This window comes from Pyrgilauda ruficollis, unplaced genomic scaffold, assembly GCF_017590135.1.
Source record: "Pyrgilauda ruficollis isolate IOZ18807 unplaced genomic scaffold, ASM1759013v1 scaffold25, whole genome shotgun sequence".
Taxonomy (NCBI): domain Eukaryota; kingdom Metazoa; phylum Chordata; class Aves; order Passeriformes; family Passeridae; genus Pyrgilauda; species Pyrgilauda ruficollis.
Genome location: NW_024523822.1, coordinates 1501450 through 1518731, shown reverse-complemented (window position 1 = coordinate 1518731; position 17282 = coordinate 1501450). Strand labels below are relative to the sequence as shown.

The 17282-nt window shown below is 38.5% G+C and overlaps 1 protein-coding gene across 3 annotated transcripts in view; it reads left to right on the top strand.

Annotated features, from left to right (window-relative positions):
• Nucleotides 1-17282, top strand: part of MAST4 (microtubule associated serine/threonine kinase family member 4) — a 279014-nt gene that overhangs the window by 202177 nt on the left and 59555 nt on the right. For 2 of the 3 annotated variants that reach the window (XM_041470924.1, XM_041470925.1), the window contains 3 exons: nucleotides 967-1055; nucleotides 12834-12903; nucleotides 16705-16783. In XM_041470924.1, the coding sequence (XP_041326858.1) occupies nucleotides 967-1055; nucleotides 12834-12903; nucleotides 16705-16783 (238 nt within the window). Of the gene's footprint in view, nucleotides 1-966; nucleotides 1056-10291; nucleotides 10338-12833; nucleotides 12904-16704; nucleotides 16784-17282 lie in introns of those variants that run through there. The other variant, XM_041470926.1, reaches the window with a different exon arrangement.

Below are 17282 nucleotides of genomic sequence, written 5' to 3'. Positions count from 1 at the left end.
CAGTCTGCTTTGATAATTAAATGCTTTTGTGCATAAAGTTTCTCCATTTAGTAGTTCGGAGCTTTTCTAAACCTTTACAGAAAAATTCTGGTTGCAGAGCTGTAAACATTAGCATATGCACTCCAGTTTATACACATGTAAGGTCTCTCAGTTCAGGATAATATTTTCCTTCTGCATGAATGTTTGGAGTGTTGGGGATTTATGTTTATGAGAATACCCTTTATAGTAGAATGAGGGAAGAAGAAGACTACTTCTGCCAGCTAATATATAAAAACTGTATTATATATTTAAGAATAATACCTCCTTTCCCAAGTTTAATCAATGTCTTAATTTACCTTTTATCTTGTTTAATGATCTTGTGGTATGGGAAATTAGTGGCTTTGCAGATGAAAAATGTATGAGTAACAAAAATGTATTCATCTTCTTAGTTATCATCTGTTCCATTGACAAAAGGCACAGATGTGGAATTTATCTCAATAACTAGATTTATAATTATTACTTCATTCTCAGATTGTTAAGTCTTGCTCTCTCTGGCGTGTGATCTCAAGCTACAGTTCATGCAACAGGAATAGTTTTAGTCATTAAATGGTGATTGTAAACCTGAGACTGTGTTTCACATATTTATTTTAATATTTTATAAAAAATGTATGGGAGATAAATAAGTTGTAGTCAGAGAAGAATATTTTGTAAATGACTCTACAGGGAAATGCTGGTCATTGCACAGAACAGCAAACGTGCAAGCCTGAAAAGTATCCATGGTGTATTTTCTTTGAAAACTTCTGGTTTTGCCATTATCCATTATGATCATAGACTTCCTGGACATGCCTACAAAAACAACAATAGCTCTAATTTTTAATAGGAAGCTGGGAAGTAAAGGAACTCAGTAACAGAATCTCAAAACACCCATATGTGGTACATGCTGTATTTCTGATGCTAACGTCTTCTTTCCTCTCTTTCTGCCCACAGCTGTAGAACAAGTAACAGGAAGAGTTTGATGGGCAGTAGCCAGTCTCCAGCTCTGCCTCGGCCTCATTCACCACTCTCAGCTCATACAGGTGATTTTATAACTATCCTACTACAGCTATTGTGAAATTTTTACGGTGTCTCTGTAACTGAAGGAAAACATATCTACTGTTCTTTTCACTGTAATAGCAAAAAGTTGGATTTCATCCCATCTGAATTTCTGTTTTGCATTTAGATCCATAAATCCTATGTTATGATCAGGAGCAGTCCAAAAATATCATGTAGATATTTTTTATTTCTCTACCTTGCATTCTGGTAGATTTTCTCTCCCCTTCCTACCATAGCTCTTCCTGTAGCTTGCACCACAAAATGAAGGTAGTGGAGTCTGTATGACATTCTGTTCCTGGAACTTCTGTTCCCGAGGATTTATAGTGTCGGCCACTTTGGTAGTAGTTGCTGTACTTCACTTTGCATGGCAATAAATTGATGATAATTTTGTTTCTCTTCTAAAACATTTGAAACACTTCAGGCTTGAATGAATGTCCATAAATAAATATTTTATTTATAATAATTGCCTTAATTTTTAAAAGTAACATTTTTAGCATATCACTCACATTTCCACAAAGATGTATTGTCTTTTTACTTTTGAGGGTGCATTGGCTGTCACTACAGGCCAGAACGAAAACACCACACTAGTCGTGTGTAATCAGTGACTCTGAATACTCTGGAGAACTGCTTGCAGGGAGATGCTAAACAAGAAGGTGCAGAACTTCACATGAATTTTTAAAGTATATTAAGACATCTCCAGTTTTCTCATGGAAGCAACATTGTTAGGGAAAATATGGTGGTGATTTTTGCTCTCAGAAGCAGCTGTCACAAGTAGGAATCCAGGCAACATGAAAATTTGTAAAGAGTTCAAGGCAGTAGAGCATTTAAAACAAAGTAAAACATGATGCAGGCTGTTTTGAAACTGAAAAATAAAATTTTGGAATGTTTGGAGTGCCATTTTGAGTCTCCCAAATACAGAAATTTCCATTTGGAAGAGGAGATTGTGGTCACCATAAAAAGTGTCCTTGGTTGTGCTGTGCTGATTTGAGGAAAGCAGTAACAATGCTTGCTCTAGCGTGTCTGCTGCTGTAAATGACTGTACCATCTGTTTGGAAATGGACACCTTGGACCAGGAAACCATGCCTAATGAACTCTGAAGTATGGACTAACCAGCACATGTTACCTGGGATTTGGATATATGGTGGTTTGTTTGATATATGGTGGAAAGTTCCTGTCTGGCAGTGGACTCAGGCTTTCAGCAAGTTGCTTCATCTTTTGAATTGATTTCTCAAAAAGTAAAGGAGAAATAATATTGCTGATGTCACAGCTATTGTCATATGGCTGAGAAGGTTGAAAACCAATTCTGTAAGTAAAAAGATTAAGTGTAAGTGGTTCTTTTCCATAAACTCAGCAGTATGTACTGTTTATTCAAAAACGTATTACAGAACAACTGACAACTCTCCCATTGCACGGGATACAGTAGGTTCTCTTACTTGGCTTCTTCCGAAGGCATGTGTGCTAGGCACTTGAGCAGCACTAGTAAATGTCATAGTAAGTCTCATCACATATAGGAGATGAATATTTGCATGTGCATGTCCAGCTCTGTTATTAGCTTGCTTCTTTAAATGGCTAATTATAGTAAATATTCACACAACTATTGGCTCTTAGGTAGGCTGGCTAGTGTGCCCAGACAAGTCCATACACCAAATCCCTGTAAATGTCATCCTAATCCACACCCAAAAAAAAAAAAAAAAAAAAAAAAAAAAAAAAAAAGCAAATTTAGTAAGTTAAGAACTTTCCTCTACACAGGCAGTAGGAGTTCAGTGTTTCAAGTGTTTAATGTCTATAAATCTGTGAGAATGTCAGACTTGAGAGGCTGGATTTATAGTAATGCTGTTATTTCTGTGTTGTCAGAGCTGCCAGGTGTTAAACTGCCCTAGCTTCTGTGCTCTCAAATTGCCTTCCTGCTCTCTGTGGTGGCATGTACTGAAGGCCTGTTTCTTTGCAAAGTGTGGTAGAGGGATGTGACAGGAGACTGTGTGTGCTGTACAGTTTGCTGGGTTTATTCTTCTTGGCCCTCCTTGGCTGAGAGGAATTACTCCAAGTCAGAGAGGCCTCCTTGACTCCACTGAGAGAACATGGTATATCTCCTGGGCAGCTATAGATGATTTTAGGGTCTTTTTTGAATCTGAGATTCTCTTAGGAAAGTTCTTTAAATTGCAAGTTTTTACTTTACAGCCTGCTACTTTACAGCCATATCATCTGCCTGGAGCATGTACCTCAAGCTTAAGTTGCAGAGAGACTGAAGATGATCCTCTTAAACCTTCATACATTTATTACTGACGTTTGCTGTTGGAAGAGGAAACAATAGAAGAGGGAGAGGCAAACAAAAGAGTTTCCAGTCCTTGAGGAGCATGTAGCGAGCTGAATGTGCAGAAGAGTATCAGTGCTTGCATTTACTGAAAACAGGTTTATTTATCAGAGTGTTCTTGGCTGAAGTGTGGTAATTACATGCATTTTTGACAAATATGTTTAGTGAAATTATGCAGAATTTGGAGGACATTAAAGAGCACGTGTACTAGAGAAGTTTTTCTTGTGTATTGTTAGAGTTCTGTTTCATTCATGCGATCTGCCCAGGTGAGTGCAGGCTGAGGATCAGCATGATGCTAACACCTGATTTAACTTTGTGAGACCATTGCACAATTTCTTGTCAGTGAGTTGTCAAAAGAAAATACTGATTCTTGCATCTGCCTTTTAAGGGACTCAGTCTAACTGATGAGAAAGCCAGGACCTTCGGCATTGAGGACTCCTTTAGTATCACCTGTCCTAGAAATCTTTAGCTATCCTAGAAAGCTTTAGCCTAACATTGCATGTTAGGCTTTTTCTTCTATGGGATCCCACTCCTGTGCTCCCTATTCTCAGGTGCTCCATCCATCTCTGGGGACAGCGTGCTGTTGCCCTTACTGAAAAGAGTTCCATTCACTGCTCTTATTTAAGTGGACTGGGTTGTTAATGTTTGTGCCATCTTAGTTTTCAGCTCGGGTTAAAGCACAGCAAAGGAATAAAGACCTGCAATGACAACTAAGTACCATGCAGCTGCTCACCCACCCATCCCCCTACAGCAGGTAGAAAAATTATAAAAAAAATTAAAACTCATGAGTTGAGATTAGAACAGTTCAATAACTGAAACAAAACAAAAAAAATTACAGTATTTCTACTGAAGATAATAATAACAACAATAACCGTTGTAATGAAAAGGAGAGAGTGGTGTATCATACTGAAGAGAAGCAAGTGACCCACAATACAATTGCATACCAGCTGCTGACCAGTGCCCAGCCCAGCCCCCAGCAGCAGTCAGCCCTTCCTGGCCAGCTCCCTGCAGTTTACATCCTGGACACGATGTTCTGTGGTGTGGAACATCCCTTTGGCCTGTTCAGATCAGCTGTCCCGGCCATGCTCCCTCCCAGTGTCCTGTGCACGTGTTCACTGATGGGAATGAACACTGGAGGTCCTTGGCTAAGGGTAAGTACTGCTCGGCAGCAGCTAAAACATCAGTGTGCTACCAACATTACTCTCATTTGTTAATGTTTGTGCCATCTTAGTTTTCAGCTCGGGTTAAAGCACAGCAAAGGAATAAAGACCTGCAATGACAACTAAGTACCATGCAGCTGCTCACCCACCCATCCCCCTACAGCAGGTAGAAAAATTATAAAAAAAATTAAAACTCATGAGTTGAGATTAGAACAGTTCAATAACTGAAACAAAACAAAAAAAATTACAGTATTTCTACTGAAGATAATAATAACAACAATAACCGTTGTAATGAAAAGGAGAGAGTGGTGTATCATACTGAAGAGAAGCAAGTGACCCACAATACAATTGCATACCAGCTGCTGACCAGTGCCCAGCCCAGCCCCCAGCAGCAGTCAGCCCTTCCTGGCCAGCTCCCTGCAGTTTACATCCTGGACACGATGTTCTGTGGTGTGGAACATCCCTTTGGCCTGTTCAGATCAGCTGTCCCGGCCATGCTCCCTCCCAGTGTCCTGTGCACGTGTTCACTGATGGGAATGAACACTGGAGGTCCTTGGCTAAGGGTAAGTACTGCTCGGCAGCAGCTAAAACATCAGTGTGCTACCAACATTACTCTCATGCTGGATCCAAACACAGCACTGAACCAGTGACTATCCCAGCTGAAATCAGCATGCCCATTACTCTAGACTGTTCAAGTTGAGTGGAATCAAAATTGTCACACTCCTGAAAATCCATTCAGGATCAATTTCTTTTAGTTATCATCTTAATAGTCTTTAGTTTTATCCTTGGCTTTGTGTGTAGTCCTAATGAGATGGTTCACATTGCTTGGGAATTCTTTGCCCCAGAGGCATCTGAAGTGAGTCTTTTCATTCTTTGTGAGAACACCCTTGGATTCCCTAACAACCTTTTCACTTCAACGTTAATTCATTGCTTGTTGAGAGCAAGTCGAATACATACTCAGTTACCTCTGCATGGCATACTTGAGATGAGTTTATTTGGACCACTAGTTTAAGCTTCTTGGGTTTTTTCCGCCAAAGGCCTCCCATCTCTGAGGACAGAAAAGTGCTGTGAGTCCTCTCTGTCAAATGTAGCAAAGTGAGTGAAGGTGTGTTTGGGAATCTCAAGGTGGAGCTCTCTTAGAGTGCTCTGCATAAACACTCCTGCCAGTACCTCTGACTTTGCTCAGGAATATTTTCGTCTTTGGTATCTGCAGACCAGTCATTTAAATTTTAAATTTAAAGGTTTGGCTGCGCCTTTGGAAGCAATGTGCCATTACTTCAGATCTGATGAGGAGCTCAGGTAGCGACTATTTAATCATAAACTGGGTTTGAGTTAGATTGGATGTGAATAGGATTGCTATATTTTAGAGGACGAGCATCTTAAATATAAGCATAGTTTTTCAAGTGCATTTTATACCTATGTTCTTCCTTGTAGTCCTGTTTTTCATCCAGATGCAGACTGAACTGGAGGTATCAGCTGTTCTGTAGTTTAGATAGATGTTCTTTGAGGAGGACTAGTAGCCCAAGTTTAAGGTAATAGTAATTGCCCCGTATTAAAAGTCTAATATAGAGATCTCAGGCAAATTATCCCCCCACTCTCCCCCCACAGTTTTCATTGCTTACTCTGGAGATAATAGAAGATTTTTCCTACAAGGGAGTTGGTTATTAATCTTCACAAATGCAAGCTGATTTGGACAAGCACTGAATACTCACATGGAGTTTTTTAACTGTTAGCCTTACCGTCCCAGTTATACTCAGATTCATGTCAGATGGGAGGGAGAGGCAGTGAGACAGCTCCACACTTATGACATGAGTAGATTATGCCGAGTGCAAGTATTGCATGAGTGGCACCTGTCAGGGAATGGGCAAATTTGTTTGTAAGCAACAGTGACCATAAAAGCTTCTGGGCTATACTAAAATGTTATTAGAACAGTAAGTAGTCCAAGGATTGGGAGCACAGGGAGGTGTAAGGTCTGAGACTGAGGGTAATAAATGGGATACAAAAAAGATAGTGTCTGCAGCAGATACTATATGTCTCTGTTATGTATGTTAATTGCTAATGCAATATATGCAAATCCCTTTTCCTCTATGCAGGACCTGTAGCTGCTTGCAGAGATAATTTCTGTCTGGAAAGTCAGACTTGAGTTTGCAGCTGAAGCCTCTTGCCATGCCTTATGCATACATGTAAAGATCACACAGTATCAGTTTTCACTCCATAAAGTGTTTCTATCCCTTGCAAAAATAGAAAATGTGCTAGGTAATATCTTTAGGCTCATTAGCAACTGTCTTAGGTTAGTGGTCTGGACATCCTTTGCCTTTAGTATTTGGGTGAAAGGTGTTAAACCTGCTGAAAAGTACTTCTAAGTTTTCCGTGAGCTGTTGAATACATTGAGAATTGTGGGAAACTAAAAGTTGCAGCATTAGCTTGGATGGTACCTGGTGCCCATGTCATTAATGGGCTTTTCTAGCTGACTGCCTGATGCTGTGTAGACAGGTCATCTGCACCACCCAGCCTGCAAAGTGAATGATTAGCATCTCAGCAAGTCAGGGCGTTCAGGTGTCCCCACCTCAGAAGTCACAGGAGCTTCTTCATGTGGGTGGTACTAACCCCTAATGATTAATAGTCAAATGTGGTGCTTCTTAATTGTATGTGCTGAAGGAGCAAGATTTAGCTGTTAGGAGCAATGCTGTAAATTTTATTTGTCTGTATTTTAAGAATATTCCATGTGGTGCCACTGAGATGACTAGGACAAGAATTGTAAGATAAGTAGGAAATTGTTTAAGCATGTAAAGAAGCTTGTGCTAGAATGAGGAATATTATAAAGTGGGAGTGGAGGTTATCAGTTGAGTCACCAGGTTTTGTTTTTGTGGCTAGACATTTTATTCTTCTTATAAGTGGCACTGGCATAAAGTACTGTAGCTTATACAAATATGGAAGACATCCAGTATGAAATAGCATTGGAGAACTATGTTGAAGTGAGTGAATGACTGGAATAAAAAAGTATGAAATTGCAATATGCAACATTTTGTACTGGAGGACCTGTAACAGAAATGTCAATGATAAACTGTGAATTCACCTATTCTGAGTTTAGTTTAGGATCTGGCTGCATTTTCGGGATTAGATGATGTTTTCAAGGACCAGTCTGGTGCAGGTTTGAAAATGAAATCTCATAAGATGCATAAAGGAAGTAATTTTCATTTTAATTTGGAAAGATTTCATGCCACTGTACAGTGTCCTGGTTAGATTTCATATGGAATACTGCATACATTTATTGTCATACTTATTCAGGTGAGATCATGTGGGGAGAAGGGCTGATGGGATAGAATGTGGGAGATTACTGTATAAGACTGAAAGATATTACTTGCTTTCCTTAGTAACAGAAGACTGGAAGATGGTATTCTCATCTAAACCAGTCAAAGTTGCCTTCTCCCCCCTGCACTTTGTAGAGTAGGAAGAGAAACGCATGCTGTCATATATACTGGAACATGAGGGGTCTTGAAGAATTGTCCACCCAAGTATTGCAGGGACAAATCTGACTTTCTCTAGGAGATTGGATAAATAGGTATAAGGCCCCAGACAACTCGCTCAGTGAAGTTTTTGAATGACTTACGGTTGTTCATGTACCCCAAGTTGCAAACACAAGATATTCTCAGAAGGTCAAAACAACAAAAACAACTTCACTGACAACTTTAGAATATCAAAGAACTTGGGCAAAAGGTTTAGTGCAACATTCAGTCAGCATAGAACAGTTCTTAAAGTGTTGACTTGGCCCATTGAACTTAGCAAACACTAAGCATGATTGTTTTTAAGTTACTCAGAAATTATAAGAAGAGGTAATTAGAAGAAGGAGAAGGAGGGAAAGACAGAAAAGATACAGAAAAGCCCATATGCAGTAACCAACCCCTGAGTTCCAGCAGTGTTCAGGCAGAACTTCCCCAAGGAGGTGGGGTCTAGACAATGCAATGGCCTCATGTTCGGCCTTAAATACCCCTGGCTTTCCCGGGCCCTTTCCCCAGGTGGGATTTCCAGTCATTTGACTACTCAGGAGCTGGGTTAGGGGCTTCAGAGGGGCATTGCCCACTGTGCCAGTGAGCATCTCTGTTGGGCTGGGATACAGTCTCTAGGGGGCAGAGGGGCGTTACAAGGCAGGGCACTGCCTTGTCAGAGTAAGGTTTGACCTGCCCCTTTCCTCAGCACACATGTATCCCAAATGCCTCGAAACATCAGTCTTTCACGATGTGATTTCATAATGCAATTCCCTAAAGCAAAATTAAAGTTCAAGAAGGTTTTACCTCCACTTGTAATCCTATTTCTAGGATTTTCCAGGCTTTTAGGTGGACATTGGTAGAGTGCTGGCTGTTCATAGTCTGGTCTCACTATGTCAGGGCTCACTTGCTTGCCTCAGATAATTCTGTTTGAGAGGTGTACTTTAGTTAGCAACAGTGAAGCATAGTAATCAACAAAGCTGTTTGCACCATATATTTTAAGGGAAAGAAAGACTATGCTTGTAAATAGATGAGGCCCCATAGTGTGTTTTTGTGGTGAAGTATGGAAATGCTAAAAACTGGGATATAAAGCAGGGTTCTGAATGTCAGATTTTTAAAGAAAACTGAAGGAAAATAATGCAGTATATCAATTACCCTGACTACTGTCATATGTAGAATTACAAAAACAGATTTGCTAAAACAAAACTTTTTATTTAGCCTTTCTTTTTGAGTGCAGTAAATGGTTATGGAAATTTCAAATCATCTTCTACTAGTTTAAGGACAGGAGAAGAAACTCTTAAGTGGTAAGTTGCATGCAGATAGAAATTAAATCCTGTAAAAATAGCTCTCTCAGTATTAAATAGTGGTTGGAACATGTAGAGCTTTCTTGCAGATGGATTCAAGGATCATACAGACCTTTCTTGTCATAGCCGAGGCAAGTTTTTTGCTGGTTTCGGGTATAGTTAATCCAGATTTTTAAATAGCCTGAGCTCCTCACATGAAAATAATAGCCTGAGCTCTTCATTTTTTGGAAGGCTCCTGCGGAAGTATTCAGAAAGATTCTACTGCCCAGCTGTATGTTCTGCTAGCTGGTGCTGTTTGTTATGGTAAGAAAGTCAGATCTTTAACTGCAGGTGAATGATGTCTTGTGTATTACTCAGTTCACAGTCAGGACTCATCACCATGTAAACTGACACAGAGGAATGTACAATGCATTGTTCTATTAATGGGACACTGATGTACTGTGGTACATTTTAAAAGAATTTGAACTGGGTTTGTCTTTCATCCATCAAGAATTTGGGATAACAATTATTACTAATTTGGTATTCCATCCATACTAACAGATAGTCATCACATCTGAAACTCTTTGTTTTGTAGGTAGACAGCTGTTAAAGTACATTAATAATATGCAGTGACTGTAATACGCTTTTTAAAAAATATTTGAAAGATCTTCCCTCAGTGGCAAAGACATAGGGTTTCTTGAAGCTGTTTGCAAAACAATCACAGTTTAATTGTCTTGATACGGTTTTCTTAACAATAGGTGCTCGCAAAATGAGCCACCCTGTGTGTTGTTACGAAGCAGAGTGTTGTTTTGTTACATTAATTGCCTATTCATGTGTCTCCCAGAGGATGCTGGAGTTAATTATCCAATGTCTGACCACCAGTCCAGTTTACTTTACTAAATCAGACACTTGGTCAGTAATCTCAGTCACACAGAGATATTATAGGACTGAAACATACAATACAAGCAGATTTCAAAGAGCAGTAGGCTTTGACTCATGAGCAAGCGCTGTGCATATGGACAGAGAGGTAACTGGGACTGGGTTTTATTTGAAAGTCTCCCAGGTATTGACTTGCAGATGGGTGGGTGAATGCCTTGATGGATGGAGGTCACATGTAGGACTCTGCTTCCAACCTGTCTTGCTCCTCCGGAATACTACACCTTATACCTGTAATAGCACTGGCTGTTTCTCCAGTCATTAGGGGTTTGTATTGTCATTCTTTGTTTCCAGGTTTTTCTGAGTTCTTACAATTTCTAGATAAACCTTCAGGATTTAGTATCCAGGTATTGCATGTATGGCGTTACCGGTCTTATTAAAAGCTGATTTGCTATTGAAAGCAGTGCTTGCAAGTTGATTTCCTAATAACAGGATCTGATGCTCTTCCTGAGCAAGACTTTGACTTCTTAAGGTTTTGTCTGTGAGGAAGTGATTTGTGTTGATTCTAGCAATGTAGTTTGCAGCATTGTGACTCCACAAATCCAAATCGACACTGATAGCTATAAAATTGCTGCATTATTTGATCATATTTTTTTCTTCTTTATGAAGTTTTTGTGTATATTTTAACTCATGGACATTAAGGTATGTCCTTGATGTGTGTTAAAGACATGTTTATATCCATATATAACTTCAGCTAGTGAAAAAAAAGGAATTGGTTTACAAAGCCCTATATTCTGATTTGTAAAACTGTTTCCTGTCAAAAGCTGTTTGTCTCAGTATGCTAAGGCTAATTTTGTGCTCTTCTGCCTGAGTTCAAGGTAGCTTCTTTGGTTTTTTTTTTAACTTATCTAAGCCACAACACGCTCCAGATTACACCTGATTTTTTTTCTAGTGCAGCAGTTAAAGTTTGTGACCATGTTTAGTCTGCACAGTGTTACAATTTTTTTTTTTTTTAGCTTATCTTTGTTAAAAAATTTCTGGTAGCAGAAAAAGAAAATCCAGTTAGCTGGTAAATTGAATGAACTGTTGCTCTCAGTAATTTGGTCTTTACAGTTACTGCAGGATAAGAATAAATTTTTTTAGTCCCCAAGTAAAGATTGGAATCTGTGGTTTCAGATTCTCTCTGCTCCAGCCCATTCAGGGAATGAAAATCCTTGCCACCTTAAAATTATTGAGGCCCTCAGAAGTGTCTGAAGGGTAATGAAGAAGTTGGAGTCTTGAGGCGATGCAGAGAATGTCAGAAGAACATAATTCTGCCATTATAGATTAATGGGTAAAAAAAATCTTGGAGCTATTGGCCAGTGAGAGTGGAATCCATGTCTCTTGAGGCTGTGGAATCAGCAGCTGCAAAAGCTGCTCAGCCCAACTCAAAAAGCATCTTTCATCTGCTTCTAGACAAAACAGTGATGGGGGGTAGTGTGGGCATGTGCGTTGATCGCTGTGTTTGCTACCTAATCACTCAATGATTATGCTTTCCCATATAGAATTAATGCGATCTGTTATGGGCACCACTGTGATAAATGCAGTGTTAATTCAAATGTTTGAATAGCAGTCAAGGCCACTTGACTTGCTTTTGTTTCAGTCTCATTTATGTCCAAAAATAAAATGCTATAACAAATGCATTATTTTTTTCTATTTTCATGTATTGCTGCTACAGTCATTTTAAAGAAAAGTTTAAGGAAAGATTGATTGTTGCATGTATGCCAGTACTACTTTAAATTGGATCCAGTTGGCATTTTGCGAGGTGGGGTTTGGGGAGGGGTCTCTTGGGTTTTTTTATTTAGGGTTTGGGTTTTTTGTTTGTGTTTGGAGGTTTATTTTGTAGGTTTGGGGGTTATTCTGTAGGTTTTTGTGTTATTTTAGAGGTCATTTTTATTCCTTCTAAAGAAAGGAATACAGTTTCTCTTCTAACTGTACAGGCAGAGGGGTGGAGGTGGCAGAAGCAGCTCTCAGCAGCTGCTGCCTTTCTGTACTCATGCTGGTCCACAGGAGGTCAGGTGTTCCAGTAGAATGGAGTAACAAACCCCAAAGTCGAAACCTGTTCACAAAATGCAGTTAAGGGTAAAAAAGTTCAGTTCACTGTGTTCTGTATGCTTGTTTGTTTTGGAGATGGAAAAAAATGAGCAATGAAAAAAAAAATGGTAAGGAAGCCTGTGGAAATGCTGTAGAGACTTCGCATATGGGCTAAATTTGTTTGATAATGATTTTTCTATCTTTCATTGTTTTGTATGATATTTTTAAAAAAACAATCTTTTTCTGACATTAAAAACCTGTTCTTTCAAGCTAATGTACTGGTTTCTTTAAACAGTAATTATCAAATTATGTTGAGAATTTTCAAGTTAAAAGGCTGAATGATCAGTTCTCTATGAGTTACAAAATCCAGTCACTAAAATTCAGTATAAATGAAACATGAATCAAAATAAGATTCTGTTTCAGAATTTATTTGCAGAGAGGCTGTGAAAGAAAAAATTCTGAAATTTGTTTCTAACCCACTGGAAATGTGTGTATTAATACGTCTGAATGTTTTTAATGGCTTCTCTTCATCCCACCATCTAATAATAATTTTTTTGTGTGTCATCTCCAACAGGAAACAGTCCTCAAGATAGCCCTAGGAATTTCTCTCCCAGTGCCTCAGCCCACTTTTCTTTTGCACGAAGGTAAGAGGTTGTTCGTAGTATTCAACACACATTTTGCATAGAGGAAATGGTGTTGTATGTGGATAGAAAAGGTGATTGCAAATACATCTGCCAGGTCTGTCAGAATAATGAGTATTAGGTCATTTATGTAAACCATTTTAAACCTCTGTGGCAACAAACTCCTGACTGTGCGATGCAATGCGAGCATATATTTGTGAATTAAAAAAAAACAGATTAATAATTTAATTGTAATGAATGTGATTCAGACATTATCATCTTACCTACTGAGATGTGGGAAAATTTTAAACTACTTGAAGGTTTCTTCGGATATTTTTTTAATGATGTAAGAAGTGCATTGCTTATAAGATCACTTCAATGCAGGTCCTGATTTTACTGGCAGCAACAATACCATTACCATGCTTTGAATACCTGTCATTGACCTGTTTCAATATCTGTACCAATGTCTGTGAGACAATAAGCATTGTCACAGGAGTGTTGTGAGGATTAATTAATGTTAGTAGAATTTTTGAAGATCTAAAGTGAAGTGACTTATGAAGTAAACTATTCTTAAATGAACCATAATCAAAGTTGATAGCCTGTCATGGGAGACTGTTTGTGCCAGTGTGGTTCCCCATCACTTTGTCACCCTACTGCAAATAATGTGTTCATTAACTCTTATGTCTGTGAAGGTAAGCAGAGTTTATATGTTTAGCCAGGACTATATATATATATTTATATATATATATATATATATATATATATATAAAATGAAATTGGAATGCTTAAGCAGTGTCAGGCATTTAACTGATGGGTTTGCACTGAGCTGTAACTTGCCTGTAAAGTTTTAGTTACTTTATTTTGAGAGACCAGTAAAGTAGTGCACAAAAATTCTCAAAAGTAAGTGCAAAAAAATGGCTTAATTTTATTTTTAAAGCTGTGAAGGGGTAAAAGCTGGCATAATTTTTAAATCTGATTCTAGTTAATTTGTGACAGTAGATCTTGGCAATTTTTTAGTATCATAATTTTCTTGTGATGCTGCTTTTTAAATTATCTTAAGAAAGTTGAATATTTCTTTTGTATCTGCTTCCTCTTGATAGTTTTCCTTTTGTCAGAGATACTATCTTTTCAGAGATTGCATTTGTTTGTGAGCATATTTTTAGAAAGATTCATTAAATCCAGGAATAGATTATAACGGAAAAAGCAGATGTGAAAGATCAAGCATTGCTTAGAAATACAGCAGCCGGGAAATACAGCAGTTTTTCTTCCCCACCCGTAATCAACAGAAAGTTTAAAACATACTTTTGGAAACCTTAGAATTCAGAATTAATGGAAAAAGGATTTGTTTTTCAGTGTTTCATTTGGATTTTGACCTCTCTAGAGCCCTGTAATGAGATTTAAATAGATGCTTTAACTGAAGGAAATTTCTCTGATTTAAAAATATCTCACCACTTCAGGGGGATTCAAGAAACATTTAGAGCAATTTTCTGTGGAAACTGATTTTGTTCTCTCTTTATATTGAAAATGCTTGGTGGCAATGAAGTTTAAAACTGCATTGATGCAACTCTTTTTCTTATGAATTTGGTATGACTGTTGTGGCTGTTTTCATATAAGTTGTGGTAGGATGGATTTTCATAGTAAAATGCACTGTTTACTGAGAGCAGACTTCTGACTTTATGCTTTTTCTGTTATGTTTTGTAAATTTAATAGGTATACAAAGGAGGAGGAGGACAAGGGTGATAGGTTGAAGGAGCAAGGGCAAAGGTGTAGAGGTATTTTATCCACTGCCTTTTTTATCCACTGCCACTGAGTCAGTGGTGCTACCAAAAAGCTGGGACAGTGTGAGGAAGGGAGAAAGGCAAAGGAAATTATTTGCGACCTTCTGTGAAGCTGCTTCCTTGGTGTAGCCACTTCTCATCAGGTGCTGGCCATGCCATGCAGCAGCTGCAGGAAAGGGAGCCGCCTCAAGGAGTTGGCCCTGTGCTGTGCTTCCAGCCGGTGGGCAGGGCTGGAGGTACCCTTCCCCAGCGCCTTGGGACCAAGCTGGAGAGTTACCTGCCTCTGCCCATGTCTGGTGGGGTGATCAGTTGATGAGTGCCCAGGAATAGCCTGTGCCTCTGGAAGTCAGCACTGCTGTTGTACGTACAAGTCCAGCATCTACGAACCCGTGGGTAGGTAACAGACTGCCCTTTCTAGAGCTGCTGGAAAGTGAGTAAAGCCATACTTTAGGACAGAAGCAAGTGCTGTAGCAAGAGTCCAGGGGAAAATGCTGTAGGGGCTTTTTTCCCATAATCCCTTATGAACGCCTCCTGTTCACCCATGTTTGCCTCCCAGATAACTTTCTGGGGTAGCCTGTCTGCACCCTTGAAAGCCTTTCTGTGTGATGCAAGTACCCTGTTCACCTTGAGTTACTCAATTAATAAGTACTTTCTTTCTCACAGATGCAGGATACATGGGTCTCACCCATATTTAAATACTGCCTAAGTTCTTTCAATTGTGAACAGCTAAGCCAGATGAAGAGAAAACTACTTTTAGAATGGTGCTTTCATCTGGAGGTATCTCTTACATACCTGGGTGAAAATGAGAATGTAAAAGAATTAATAAAGAACAAGAATATGGCAGAGGTGAAAGTTTTTTCCAGAGTTCAGTATTTGACGCAATTAGCAGTCTCTACACATGTGATCTTCATATTTTAATACTAATAATGTACTGTAGTTCCTTTTCTTAAGCTTTATGTATACAAAGTCCCAGAGTTTTGATTGTAGTTTGAGGATGAATAAGTAGATATATTGGAAAGAAGCAAGGGGTTTTTTAGACTATTAGCTTGAAGGAAGGTATCTGCATCAATATGTTTAAGATTTCTGATTTGACATGACTTCAGTTATTCTAAAATACACTTCAATTAATCTTCAGTTCTTCAGATTTTCACTTTTTGTGTCAATCAGACTTAGGAGATGATCTTTGTAAACAGATCTTCAGTTCTTCTTTCCACACTGTCATACCGTTTGCTAATAAAAATTTGGCCTGCTTGTTATTTATATATTATTTTGCTTTTTTTTAACACATTTGATTCAATTGTATTGCAGTCATGGGCATCGAAATGACAGGTAAAGTCTACCTTCTCAAAAATCCAAACACTTCTCTCATAATTGGACTTTTGTTTGCCACTTTGAATGTTGAAGTTCCATGTTGTCTTTGTGTAGATCACCTCAGACAATGAAGAACATAAATTGTGTTTTGGTTATAATCTGTATATTTATTTTATTTTTTATTCAGAGTAAGCTTGATTTTTTCCTGAAGATTTGTTTTTCCTGATTCATGTATGTGACATTTAACATTTACGTTTGGTTTTACCTAGTCATTATCCTGCTAGTTTGCTGTTACCCTCTGCTGCTGCCATTGAAGAATGCACTACCCTTTTATATCAGTTAGAATGGTTATTCTGTGGCTCAGAGCACAGTGGTCTGCATTTGTTCACAATTTTTTAAATTTGCTTCTCATTCATTTTCATGTGATGGACCTAAAAGTTTTGAGCTTCTTGTCCTTTTCTGTTTGTGTTAGATACCAATTCTGTGGACCTGTTCATTCTCTCTGTGGTTGTTTCATCTCATAGATTTTTAACTATAAAGAAAACCACAATAAAAATAATTCATCCTTGGTGAATGCTTGTTTACCATGGTGCCCTGTGAAAGTATACTGTTTGTTAAAACCCCTATTTATATCATGCTTTGGGGATGCAGTTTTACACAGTAATACTTCAACAGATGTTACTGCATTAGTATACTGCCGCGTTCATTTGACTGACCTCCATATCTTAACTTCCAGGACTGATGGTCGCCGCTGGTCTTTGGCTTCTCTCCCTTCTTCTGGCTATGGTACAAATACACCCAGCTCAACTGTTTCTGTAAGTATCTGTTTTGCTGTGCTGATAGATGTCTTTTGCATCCTTTAGCTTCTGAAATGTAGCATGCTTCTCTTAAAAGACAGTGTAGGTTTTGTTGTGTTTGATAGACTTAGAACTAACATGTGATAGGAAACTGTTTTACTTCTCTGAAATAGAAGAAAACTTTACACTTTGCATAGAGATACTTTTTGGTAATGAATGGTGTTCATAGCTGCTCCCTTTGATCTGCCTTATTTTAACCATATAATAGTTAGGTATCAAGTCTTAACTGAGGCTGCCTTGATGACAAGAAGAAAGAGAAACTGTCTATGGCATGCATGATTCATCTGTCCTGGGTTAGACTGCTGTCTTAGGATGAGATGAATCATGCATTAGCCTTTATTTTCCTTTGGCAATTCTGAGATGTTAGTGTGTGATAATTGGTTAGATACCTAGCCTTTCAGAAGGCTGTAATCAGAATAAAAAGAATCCTTTGGGACGCATAATAGAATAAGTTTAA